Here is a 12,973-nt window from a genome sequence, read left to right as displayed (position 1 = left end):
ACAACACAGTTATTTTGAAGGGGATAAAACACAGAATATAATATTACATACACACAAACTTTTACATTAAGATAGTATAATACAAAACAACAGTAAACCACTAAGCAAACAAAACACTGTAAAGCAAATAAACAATAATAATTAATAAATATTTAAAACAAGCATTTATTACTCAAAATCGATTTTAATTCAATACCTTATTAACTGAGTGTGAAAAAGCATCACTTAAAATATGAATATCACTATTTGCTGTATGTATAGTTGATATTGATAGTGAATCAGGAATAACAGTTCTGTATAATATTTCAGGTATCTGTCCAGCATTTATGTCTGTACCATTATTTGATCTTCGAGATGATTTGAATGTAAATGTAATTCTAATAAATAAAATTACAAATTATTATAATAATGACAATTAAAGAACATAAATACTACTATATTACTGTTCATCACTCGTAACACTACACATTCCACTAGACCCACAATCACTTGATGGACCAGTTATTCTAGCACATGCCACATACCATCGATTTGCCTGAATAAATACAAAAATACAATTATAAAATATTATTAATTTATCTAAATTAATAATAATTACAAAAAGAGCAATAGGGTCATCAAGTAAAACTGGATTTTTTTGTCTAGGAGCACATTCATAAGTAAGTTCATCAGTTTCTGCTAACAGTTCACCATCAGTTTCTCGCTCACCACCTTCTACACCAATGTCATAAATCTACACAAAAATATATTGAATTAGCGTGGCAAATTCATTTTACACAAAATATTATATTATACTAAAATGTTATCATTATTTTATAACTTATAACAATTATTGATGAATCTATATTACCTTAAGTTTAACTGTATACTCTCCTCTTCCTCCAAATAAACCAAAACCAACTAATGCAATGTTACAATCAACTGAGAACCGAATAGCTTCAACTGAATGTCCAGAATACCCCCAACCACCACCTAAACCTAAAAATATATATAATTTTAAAAATGAATAATAATATTTTAAATCAAATTAGCAAGTATTACACATACTTGCAAATCGGTTGATGTGTAAAAATTCTTTTTTTGGCTCTATCGTATTTGATGCAACTGGTATATTACTATGAGATGATGCTATACCAATAGGAAACAATGATGAATTTTGGGCTAAAATGTCCATACAAGTCAGTAAATTGACTAAAACTTGAATTCGAGATACTGAAATCCCAGCTGTAGGTGGTAATGCTAATTCATAATTCAACAAAGAACCAGTATCATTATGTCTCCTACAAGCACTATTCACATTGTAGCATGTAACCACAACTTTTTCACTTATATCACTAATACTGAAATTAATAAATAAAACAAATAAATATTGTATAAATGTTATTATTAATAGTTCCAGCTTATAACTAGATCACGGATTGCATATTATTATTCTTTTTATATTTTAAGATTTTTGTTAGTAATCTTTATCCGTCATATTAATCAAGTCATTAACAAATGCTATTTTTCATATTTATTGCATAATTCTGAGAAATTAAATATATAATTTACAAATATTATGTACCTTTGCCTGCAAGCCTTTAGCCTATATATTATTAAAAATAAAATATAGGTTAAGTAGAGAGAGATTGCCATCAAATACTAAACATATTACTGGATTATCTATAATCTTATTGTCCACGAGTTACAAAACAAAAATATAGTGAGCTGTTTTGTAATTAAAACTGTACTGTCAATAATTAACACTGAGATGCTTAAATGGTACAGCTTTTATATTAAAATAATATTGCACCATTAAAATAGTATTCAATTATAATTTTTCTAAAATATGTTATAAGACAAAAGTTAGTAGTTTTTAGTTTTAAAATACATAAATTAATTTTCTAAGTAAACAAATAAAACAAGCAATTTTTTTCAGATGAAAATAATATTTTGTGACATAAAATAAATGAAAAACATAGTTTTTGAAACAAAATCAGTTAGATCAACAAAAGAAAACAGGTAAGAGCTGAATAATACAAATAAATGAGTTAATTTCATTGTATATGGAAGATAGTATATATATTTATTAACAGACAGACAGACATCAAAGCAATTTAATAGTTCATTTGAAGAATAAAGAATAAAAAGCATTTATATTAATAATTATAATGTTGTTATTTGAAATGTTGAAAAGTATTTATTCAAACCATTAATGTTACATAATATTTATTATTTCTACAATTATTTTTCTTTTTTAAATTTAAAATTCTCTAACATTATTTATTATTTATTATTATTAATATTCATTGGATATTTGCATCATTTTCATTTTTATCTGAATGTTATATGACTTATTTTAATCATTTTTAGAGCGTATAAATCCGTATTCTACTTATAACTTTTGAGTACATACATGGTGATTTGCCAAGCATGCTCATGATTTTTTTTTATTCATTAATGCAGTTATAAAAAACTGATTTTTAGAATTTTGAATTATACTTAAAGACCATATTTTCAATTCTTGAGATTTATTGTATTACTAAAGAAGTGTCCTATGGAGAAACAAACTTCTATTTTTTTTTTTTTTTAATGAGAATCTTTTTTTATACCACAAATTATTTAGCTAATAATTTTTCTAAAAATTTTGTTATATCAAATTCAAACGAGTAGTTTTGGAGTTATTTTAAGTTTATGTACTAAGGATAATAATCCATGATAATGGGTTTGGACTTTGGAAGTTATGGGGCTATGGTGATTTAAAAATGTTATTAATCCATATTAATCCATAGACATTTACAATTTGTAAAAATGGTAAAAGTATAGTAAATACTAGATTCAATATTAATTATATTTTATATTTTTGAAATCCATTTTCAACAAATATTATCTTTAGTATAAACATTTTAATAATTAAAAAACTACTCGTTTGAATTTTGAATTAAGTATATTAAGATTTTTTAAAAATATAACCCACTAAATAATATACGGTAAAAAGGTTCTCATTTGAAAAACAGAAGTTAGTACATACTCATTAAATAGTTTAACAAATCTCAATAATTATATATATGATTATGAATAGTTTAAAAATTCCAAAAATCAGAATAAAAATAAATGTATTATTAAGGGGAAAAATGGGGGTGAATATGCTTGGTGAAACACTGTATTATAGAAGTTTATTATTAAATATCTTACTGCCATAAGTTATTATATAACAAGTCAAAGCACCACATTCCAGTATGTTTTTCGTCAAATTGTATCTGATTATTCCCTGAATAACTATTACAAGTTCCGTCTTGTTTGTTAATAGCTAAGCATTTATTTGAAGTCATCACCACTGATTATTGGAAAAGCAATTCAAATAATTAAGAAAAATAAATGATTAAGTAGCATGCGATAAAATGAATGGTTAGTGTTTAAATTAAAATCGTTTAATTTTAAAATACTTACAAATAGTATCATTGTTGGCAGCAATAGATAAAATTTTACTATTTATTAACGCCTCATCAACTTTTACAATTGTTTGATTACCGCAACACATAACTACTCTTGCTCTTCTGGTGTGAGGTGGATTTATGTCTTCTACACTCAATGGTACATGATTGCATCCACTATCACGACCAAGTTGACTTTTCTGTATTACATTACAAAAATTTATTATAATAAACATCATAATATTAAATAAATAAATGTAATATTAATTGTTTACCAAATAACTTCCAAAAGTATAAAGTTTACCATCTTTTGATACCAATGCAGTATGATTGCTACCGGCTGACACGCTAATAATAGGATGTTTTAAACGAGGTATTTTTAATACAGTTGGGCCTTTTCTACTGAGTGATAAACTACATCCGAGTTGGCCATTAGAGTTACTACCAAATGTTATCACTTTCCCATTGCTCAGTAACAATACTATAAAAACATATAGACATTTTAAATAAATTAATAAATTGCATTTTGTCTTAACGTATTACCTGTATGATGTAAGCCACAACTAATTTGAATAACCGGGCAGTCTGTAGGTAAAAATATTCGGGCAGGTGGTAAAATAGTCATTCTAGCAGTATCCCTTTCTATATCACTCCCTGGATTATTAACTGTATCATCTAATAAATTAAAAATGTATTAATATCATTGATAATACTTTGCACTAATACTTTACAAAAACTAAAGATTTAAGATATATTTAATATTTAAGTATATACCAACAAAACTTCGAGCTATTATACTGTTATGAGTTTGAAAATGAATGTTTGTATTATTAGCAGTTTGTATACTACTATCAATATCTGCATCCCTAGAGGAATCTGCTAGTACTGAATTAAATTTTTGTCGTTGTTCACGTTTATTCAATCGCTTTTTTAAATGATCTTCAAGCCTTGCTTCTTGGGATGTTTTTGCTTTATCTTTGATCAAAAATTATAAGTTAATGACCAAAATTATAAATGTTACTCAAAGAACATCAATTAAACTTCTTATACCTCCAATCCCAAATATGACATCAAGTCGCATCATTCCTGCTATATCACCAGCGCCATTTGGTCCAAGCAAAGCTAATTCTGAATTATCTTCAACTTCTCGAGCACATATACGACAGCATCCACATATAGTGCATCCAGCATCTCCTTCACCACAACCGCATTCCCTAAACAATTGAAAAATAAAATATATAGAAAACTGATATATGACACCAATTATCAAGGTAGAAAAAAACTATGGTTATTGCAGATTTATTCAGTGCATTTTAACTTATAAGTTGTACAAAAACTGATAGAATATATTATATTCTTTTTAAAGTGGGAAAAATAGTAGAGTGACTATTATTCTACTATAAACCATTTAATTGAACTAAAATAGTGACTTCTGGTATCAGGAAAAAAATTGAAAATGGTAACTTATAATCAGAGACCAGAATTATATGCACTAAGAAGGTGCTAAATATGATGCAAATATGCATGGTCGAAATGGAAAAATACGCTCCTAAATGCACAAAAAAACTTCAAAAACTTCAGTTGTAAGTGTATAAAATATAAAAATGCTGTTCTTTAATAACAAAATAGGCCTTAACCCCTAAAATATACATCAATAAAAAATACAATTTCATTTATCAAATCAGTATGATTTGAAACGCCCACATTTCAAACCTTCATAATTGTGCATACACTGAGTATGAATATGGAAATTCATACAATTCTGGTATCTACTCATAATATTGTGCAATATGTAGCATTCTATGAAAGACAATTCTTTGTTAAGTAGGTTTCATAATGACTCATGATTAATTAGTAATGAGTACCAAAAGCACTAATTAGTAAATTATTTGTTGACTACATAGAATACTCGATTTAAGAATAACTTACTGGCCAGATTTACGATTGGATCGTATGCTGCTAAGACAACTATAGCTATACCCTGTACATTCACCACATACAGTACAAACCATGCAAACTTCATGTTTCCAGTTATGTTGTCCTGGTTTACAAGTATCTTCACAAGGTTTATTATCATCACAATCATTCTCAAATATACTCTGTTCATCCACAGAACTAATTTGGTTTAATGATTCATTATTGGTTATTTCGGGATAATCTATATCAACATATTAATTTATGTCATTATAAAAGTTGATAAAGAAAGAAAAATAATATTTAACTGTTTTTATTAGTTTGAGGGACACATATATCACGTCCACATTGACCTTTGTTATTAATGCCAAAACTATAAATATGTCCTTTAGCACTCAATGCAATTGCATGTGCTTTTCCTAAAGCTATCTGAACAATTTTAGCATTCTTTAAATCTTTCACAAGACCTGCAAATGATAAAAATCAATAAGAGTATTCAAATTGTAAATATAAATATTTACCAGTATGTATATCACAATAAGTATCATCTTTTCCAAACATATACAAAAGACCATCTTTAGTCACTAATGCCGTTGTACCATTATTACAAGCTACATCCACAATAAACTGTCCATCTATTTTAGTTATCCTTTTTGGCTTCAGTACTCTTGGTTGCTTTCTGTATCTTCCATTATCACAATCTTCTCCACGTCGTGATACTCCTAAGAAATAAGCTGATCCCGTGTCGCAAAGCAACACGCAGTGTAAGCCATCATGACCAGCTGCTACTTTGATGATTTTACATGGATTAGGTAAACTTAACTCTGACCATACAGAACGATAACAATTCATAGTACTTTGTCCATTAGATTTTAACCATTGCAATGCCTAACAAATAATTATTTGAAAATAAAGAACAAATATGAATTTCAACTCCTTATCCATAAATGTTGTACTTACTTTTCCAGACTTAACTGATATAATAAAACAATCCTTTAAAGTGGCAACAGAAGATACTTCTTCATCAGTAGCACTGTTAATAGCACTTTCAGCTGTAATAGAATCCCATAATTCAGAAACGCCATAAATTCTTACATTACGACGGCTTAATAGAAGAGGAACTTCATTAACAAGTTTCCCAGTACTAGGATCAATACTCTTAATCACATAATTGTTCTATTCAAGGGGAAAAAATGTTAATTATATTTAGGTATTATAAACTAATAAAATACTTACTGCAGATTGATCAAGGAAACATAATCTATCTTTATCATTGAATACAGGTTTACAAGATGTATCTAATGTTACTGAAGTATCTAGCTGAACTCGTCCTAATTTTTTAAATGTCTCTCTATCTAAAAACTCAATTTCTTGACTGCAAGTCTGGTTTGCATAATAAACCCTTAAGTATAACATTTTCTAGAAACAGAAGTAAAAAAAAAATAAAAATGCATATTGATGTAATTAAATTAACATTTTGTACTAACTTGATAAAATCCAAGACAAACATCACTAGAATTTAAAGTAAGACTCGATGTACGGGCTACATTGACATATGGATGTCCACTAACTGTACCACCAAAACCAGTACCAATTTTATGAAACCCGTATTCTGAATAAGTATACAAATAATCTCCATCACATACCATTCCTTTGACATCTTATAAAAAAAAAATAAAATTTAGAAACTGAACTTTGCATTTTATTTATACTGGAATATAGTTATATTTAAAGTTTAATAAGTACTCTGTAAATAGTTCAAATTTAATGTTATAATTTCAGATGATTTTGGAACTCCATTAGACATCCAATCAGGAGTTTCATAATCCCCATGAGTAAGAACACGGACACATTTTTGCAGACTGGTTAAGACTTTTGGTAACTATAAAAAATCATATTAATAAACATGTCCATGCATAGAATTATAAACCCACTTACAATTATTTTTCTAGGGGATGCATTATTTGGGCACATGATTAATGTTGTCAAAGTGTTTAATATTTTACCAGTATCTCCTCTAACTATTACTAAACTTATAAGACAAGAACACGAAACTGCTTTAAAATCATAAGTCCCGTTATCATAGTTTCCAGTTGCCATATCCAATAAAAGTTCATATAATGGATCTATACAATTTTTAATAATTAATGATTAAAAATATAAAATTGTATACAATTTAGCTTCTGAATTGGTATACACTTACCTATAACTTCTGATGGTTCATCTTTTAAAGCTTCTGGAGATTGGTACTGAATGATATCTAACAAAGCCATTAAAGCTTTAGTACATATGTCTGGTGAAGGTACTCTACTTTCTTTAATTAGTTCAAATACACTACGTAAGCCTATGCCTACTACCTAAAAATAACAACAGCTATTAGTTATAAAATGCGTTCCATAAAATGTTCTTTAACTAGCCTTAGGGATGAAAATTTCTGAACACGAAATAGCCTGAACATTGTTTGAAGATTGTAGCACTCGGTTAAGAGTTTTGATACATATTGGAGCTGATGATGAGTTCCAGTATGCTTCATCAGATTTTTTAGCATGTCTATCAAACACAGCATATCGAGCGGCCGATAGTACTGCAAAGGATGAAGCATTTCCCGATACGTACATGGTCCACCCTCCATCCTATGAAAATTAAACTCATAATAATTGCTCAGTTGAGTACTAAATAACAATAATAACATTGATAGCCTTACCTTGTACAGTTTTGATCCTTTTTGAGCTTTCTGACAATTTTTTTTAGCATGTTGTTTCCTAGACAAATCGTGGGTAATTATTAATTATGATGATTTACCAAAAGACAAACGGCAAAGACGTATTGTTGTGGTCAAGTTGGAGAACTCACTTGGGTAATTCTTGGGCTTCCTGGAAAAATCGCCTGTACAACTGTTCAATACCGTCCACCTCGGGCAACATAGTGACGGATGGCGGTCAAGACATAGTCCTTGCACGGCCAGCTGCAAGTCAATCGGGCAAATTTATCGTCGGTGAACGGCAATGATTTACGACGAATACCCCGAATTTTATCATCGTAATATCGTATTGATTTATTTTTACCGGGTTCCCTGTTATCGAATTTCAAACTTGTGTTGATAAACAATGGTACGGTGAGCGGTGGGGAAAAATGATAGTGGAGTTGACCAATCGATTGTGGCGGATCGATAACCGTACGACCGCGGACGCTATCTACCAAAAAAATTGTTGCTCTTGTTCGCCGCCCAAAATTCGGACCAGAGGTCGCTGCAAGAAAAGAAATTGTTAATAAATCGTGGTGCCATGTCACTGCCCACGATGTGGAGAAGATACCTTGCCATATTATATTATTATTTTTATTTATTGTTATTTGTTATGCGTAGGACGTAGGTATACGTATATTAGTTTATTTAGTTATGCGTTAACAGCATGGGTCTTTTATAATAGTTTAATGGTCCATAGCCATACTAATGAATTCAGACAGTCACAATAATCACTTGCAACTTACAACGGTGCAAGTTGTATAGTGTATTAGTGTATTCCCATAAACATTGGTGCAACTAGACATTTGAACAAGGGGGTGCTTAAGCTCTAGGTTTTTTTGTGGCTCAATGGGACCCAAAAAAAACACCAGTATTTGCCTAACCTGCGTGACACAGGCACTACAAAGTTGGCACAATAATCTAAAACCATTCCAACAAACTTTACTCGGACTTGTTGGACGTTGTTGGAATTTGTTGGAAACTATATTAAAAGTTATGCAATTTCAAATGTTGTAGTGCCAACTATACATGACTAGCACTACATAAGCAAAAAAAACTTTAAAACTCTACCAACAATACTCATATAACATTGTTGGAACGTATTTCAAAAGTTATTCAAGTTCAAAGTTTGTAGTGCCAACTTCACAACCAGCACTACGAATAAAAAAAAAATGCTGAAAACAGATCCAAAAATATAGTAATACAGTTTTGTGACATTGTTGGACTTTTGTTAGACATCGACTAAAAAAATATTCTGAATTTTAACAGTGTTAAGTAGTTAAGTTTGGTTCATAAAAAAAATGATATCTCAATTAAAAATTTTTAACCACCATTATATTGGGATCTGGTGTTCAACAACTTTAAAACGGGGTCTAATAAACTTTTTAATACATCGTACCTACAAGAAAAAAAATTACTCCAACAACTTTCCTAAGTTTTTAAATCACCATTTTCTTCTGGCACTACATTTTTCGTTTTTTCACCTAATATTTATATTAAAAATTTTACACTGTCATTATATTGAGTTCTGGTGTCCAACAACTAGTTAACATCTAGTACAACATCTATTAACAACGAGTTAATAGATGTAAAGAGACAAGAAAGATAAAACCACACACACCATGCTATTAACAAAACAACAATAACAAATGTTGTGAAGTCAAAGTGTTATAAAAAGTAAATCATTATACAAATAAACATTTTTTAATTTGCATTATCATAATTATTTCTTCAGTTTTAGTCTCAAAATTATGAAAATAAAAATTTTTAATAGGAATATCAATTATAAGATGAAAATTTGTAGGGCTGCAAGGCAGGCAATTGGAGATTTAAAAATCTATCTATGATGTGTTAACAAGTTTGTTGGTCCACTTTTTAAAGTTGTTGGACACCAGAACTTAATAAAACGAAAAAAAAAATTTTCAATATGAATAATTATAGGTGTAAAATGAAAATTATAGTGCTAGAAGAAAATGGTGATTTAAAAACTTAGGAAAGTTGTTGGAGTATTTTTTCTTCTTCTACGATGTGTAAACAAGTTTTTTGGACCACGTTTTAAAGTTGTTGGACACCAGATCCCAATATAACGATAGTTAAAAAATTTTAATTGAGATATCATTTTTTTTGATGAATCAAACTTAACTACTTAACACTGTTTAAATTCAGAATATTTTTTTAGTCGATGTCTAACAAAAGTCCAACAATGTCTCAAAACTGTATTAGTATATTTTTGGATCTGTTTTCAGCGTTTTTTTTTTGATTCGTAGTGCTGGTTGTGAAGTTGGCACTATAAACTTTGAACTTGAATAACTTTTGAAATACGTTCCAACAATGTTATATGAGTATTGTTGGTAGAGTTTTAAAGTTTTTTTTGCATATGTAGTGCTAGTCATGTATAGTTGGCACTACAACATTTGAAATTGCATAAATTTTAATATAGCTTCCAACAAATCCCAACAAGTCCGAGTAGAATTTGTTGGAATGGTTTTAGATTATTGTGCCCAACTTTGTACTTTGTAGTGCCAGTTTCACGTAGGTGTTTGCCTATATTAACCACTAAAACAAAATAAATTAAAATTCTACTAAATTGAAATCAACACATCCAATTCAACATTATAAATAACAAATTGTTGTATTATAAAAATTATTATTGTGTTGTAATAATATTTTAACTGGAAAAATTATCAATTTTTTTTCAAATTTTTAAACTATTTTTAGTGGGTGCCAATTTTGACTTAGGAGTTGTTAAGGAATAAGTACCCAAAGCACCCCCCCCCCCCCCCCCACTAGTTGTGCCAATGCCCATGGGCGTAACTAGACCTTAAATTTAGGGGGGCTTAAGCCTTAACTATTTAAAATAGGTTCGCCCCCACACTCCCCCAACTCTTCCATCAAATAACATTCATTACTAATTAAATATATATTATATATATATATATATTTATTATTATACACTGTGTGACATGTATATAACAAATAATAAAAAAAAAGTAATAACGACGTTGACCCGAGTACCAACAACCTACTTTAGAAGGACGAAGAATGAAGATAATATAAAATCTGATTCTATTTTAGCCTCTAGGTATATGCGCGGCTTGCAGGGGAAGGCAAAGCGATTGTCGACCGGTCATCGTTATCACTTATCTCCATTTATTAATAATCGTACGTCTTTTACGACTATTTTTGTGTTTAGTTTATTGACAACTTCTAAGTATAGTAACTAGTAACTAGTAAGTAATATTTATGTAGTGAAAACTAGGTAGGTACACGACATGATACGTCTTATACAATGTCATTACATACAATAATATAGTTTGATAACCAAAAAAAATAAATATATTTTCCAAGATATTAATAAAAAAAAAAAGTAGGCAAATCGACACCCGCTCTGCTGTAGAGTGGGTCACTGTAATGGTTGGTGTTAAAATTTAATTCAATGCGATATAATATCATGCATTGCATCCGTATTTTTAATATTTTTCAACTACTATTGTAACAATATATTATCAGGAGCCTTGCATTAAATTTTCACGCTTTTTTACGCAACAAATAAAATTTTATTGATATTCATAGAAAAAAAAACTAAAAAAATTAAAATTTGAAATGGGCTGTAAAAAGCTCAAAAAGAGTCAAATTATTTTCAAAATTGTATGGTGTATAGAAATTAATAATATAAACATTCAGTGAAATTTTCATGTATCTACAATTATTCGTTTTTGAATTACAAAAAAATTGTTACATGAGAAATCGAGTAAATGTCCAATGTTGTAATAATATAAACTTCAAACGCTCATAATAATTTTATTTGACTTGTTTATAGACATTTATTTTTTAGATAAAGGAAGACAAACTTATGAGAAATTTATAATAATATTACTTTTCCAAAGAAATTTTTTATGAATTTCTAACTCAATTTAATTTGCACACTTCCGTGAAATTTTGTCAATATTTGAACTTTAAATATTTATAAAAAAAAAATTTAATTTTTAATATCTTTCAAATGTCATTCTAAAAACTTTCTTACCCAACAAATAACATTTTAAGGACATTTATATTAAAAAAGTTGGATACTGAGTATATCCGTAAACAGCTCAAAACAAGTAAATATATTTTGAAAATGTTTTCATGTATAGAAATAAAGGCTAATATAAACATTCAGTGAAAATTTCATGTGCTTATGATTATTTGTTTTAGAGTTACACCAAAAACCAAAATCGATTTTATCAAAAACCGGTTTTGCGTAAAAATTCCCGTTTTTCCTTAATTTTTATTTTGTTTTTCCGGGTGATTTTGAAAACTATTGGGAACTTAAGGATTTTGACCTCCCAAAAGTACCAACTAGATTCATTTTCCCATCGAACAAGATACTGAAGTGGAAAATCTAAGCATTATTTCATTGTAAAACACTAAAACCAATACAGAATCTAAAAAAAAAAGTGAGTGAAAATAACATTTCAATGTTAAAAACAAAGAATTCGAAAAACTAATTTTCCAAACATTTCGATTTTTGTTGATACTGTTTAGGAAATAGTGATCGGGTAAGCACACATCTATTCTGATCACTAGGGCTCGGATGTTGTTGCATTTGCAACTTTTTTTCTATTGTTCGGATTCGTTGCTAAGTAGGTTATAAATTTGTTTCAAACGAGTACCAATTAATATATAAAAATTTTAAGTGCAACTTTTTGCAATTTTTGACCTTTTTTCAATTTTATTGCAATTTTGTTGATTGTCGTCATTTTCAATACAATTTTATGTATTTTTTTGTGTTTTCACTTTTTTTTGTTAGATTATACAGGTTTAATCTATGGTTATGTCGGGCTTTGTTGGTTGTGACTCGTGACGGCTTATTTGACCGTCGTCGTCGGCGGTAACTGGAAAAATCATTTAATATAGTAGATAT

At 28.8% G+C, this 12,973-nt stretch overlaps 1 protein-coding gene across 1 annotated transcript in view; it reads right to left on the bottom strand.

Moving 5' to 3' along the window:
* LOC132943468 (E3 ubiquitin-protein ligase MYCBP2) overlaps positions 1-7,676 on the bottom strand; it is a 280,697-nt gene extending 273,021 nt beyond the window's left edge. The window contains 20 exon segments of the mRNA XM_061012481.1: positions 197-377; positions 444-535; positions 599-733; positions 851-978; positions 1,048-1,340; positions 3,175-3,316; positions 3,430-3,613; positions 3,689-3,894; positions 3,957-4,088; positions 4,188-4,388; positions 4,464-4,627; positions 5,343-5,571; positions 5,636-5,794; positions 5,849-6,215; positions 6,288-6,503; positions 6,564-6,746; positions 6,815-6,987; positions 7,074-7,209; positions 7,266-7,453; positions 7,531-7,676. Coding sequence (XP_060868464.1) covers positions 197-377; positions 444-535; positions 599-733; positions 851-978; positions 1,048-1,340; positions 3,175-3,316; positions 3,430-3,613; positions 3,689-3,894; positions 3,957-4,088; positions 4,188-4,388; positions 4,464-4,627; positions 5,343-5,571; positions 5,636-5,794; positions 5,849-6,215; positions 6,288-6,503; positions 6,564-6,746; positions 6,815-6,987; positions 7,074-7,209; positions 7,266-7,453; positions 7,531-7,600 — 3,579 coding nt within the window. The 5' untranslated portion in view covers positions 7,601-7,676.
* Positions 7,677-12,973: the final 5,297 nt, after the last annotated feature.

This window comes from Metopolophium dirhodum, chromosome 4 (assembly GCF_019925205.1).
Source record: "Metopolophium dirhodum isolate CAU chromosome 4, ASM1992520v1, whole genome shotgun sequence".
In the NCBI taxonomy this organism is placed as follows: domain Eukaryota; kingdom Metazoa; phylum Arthropoda; class Insecta; order Hemiptera; family Aphididae; genus Metopolophium; species Metopolophium dirhodum.
Note: the sequence above shows the minus strand (reverse complement) of the source record. Positions and strands in the feature narration are given on the sequence as shown.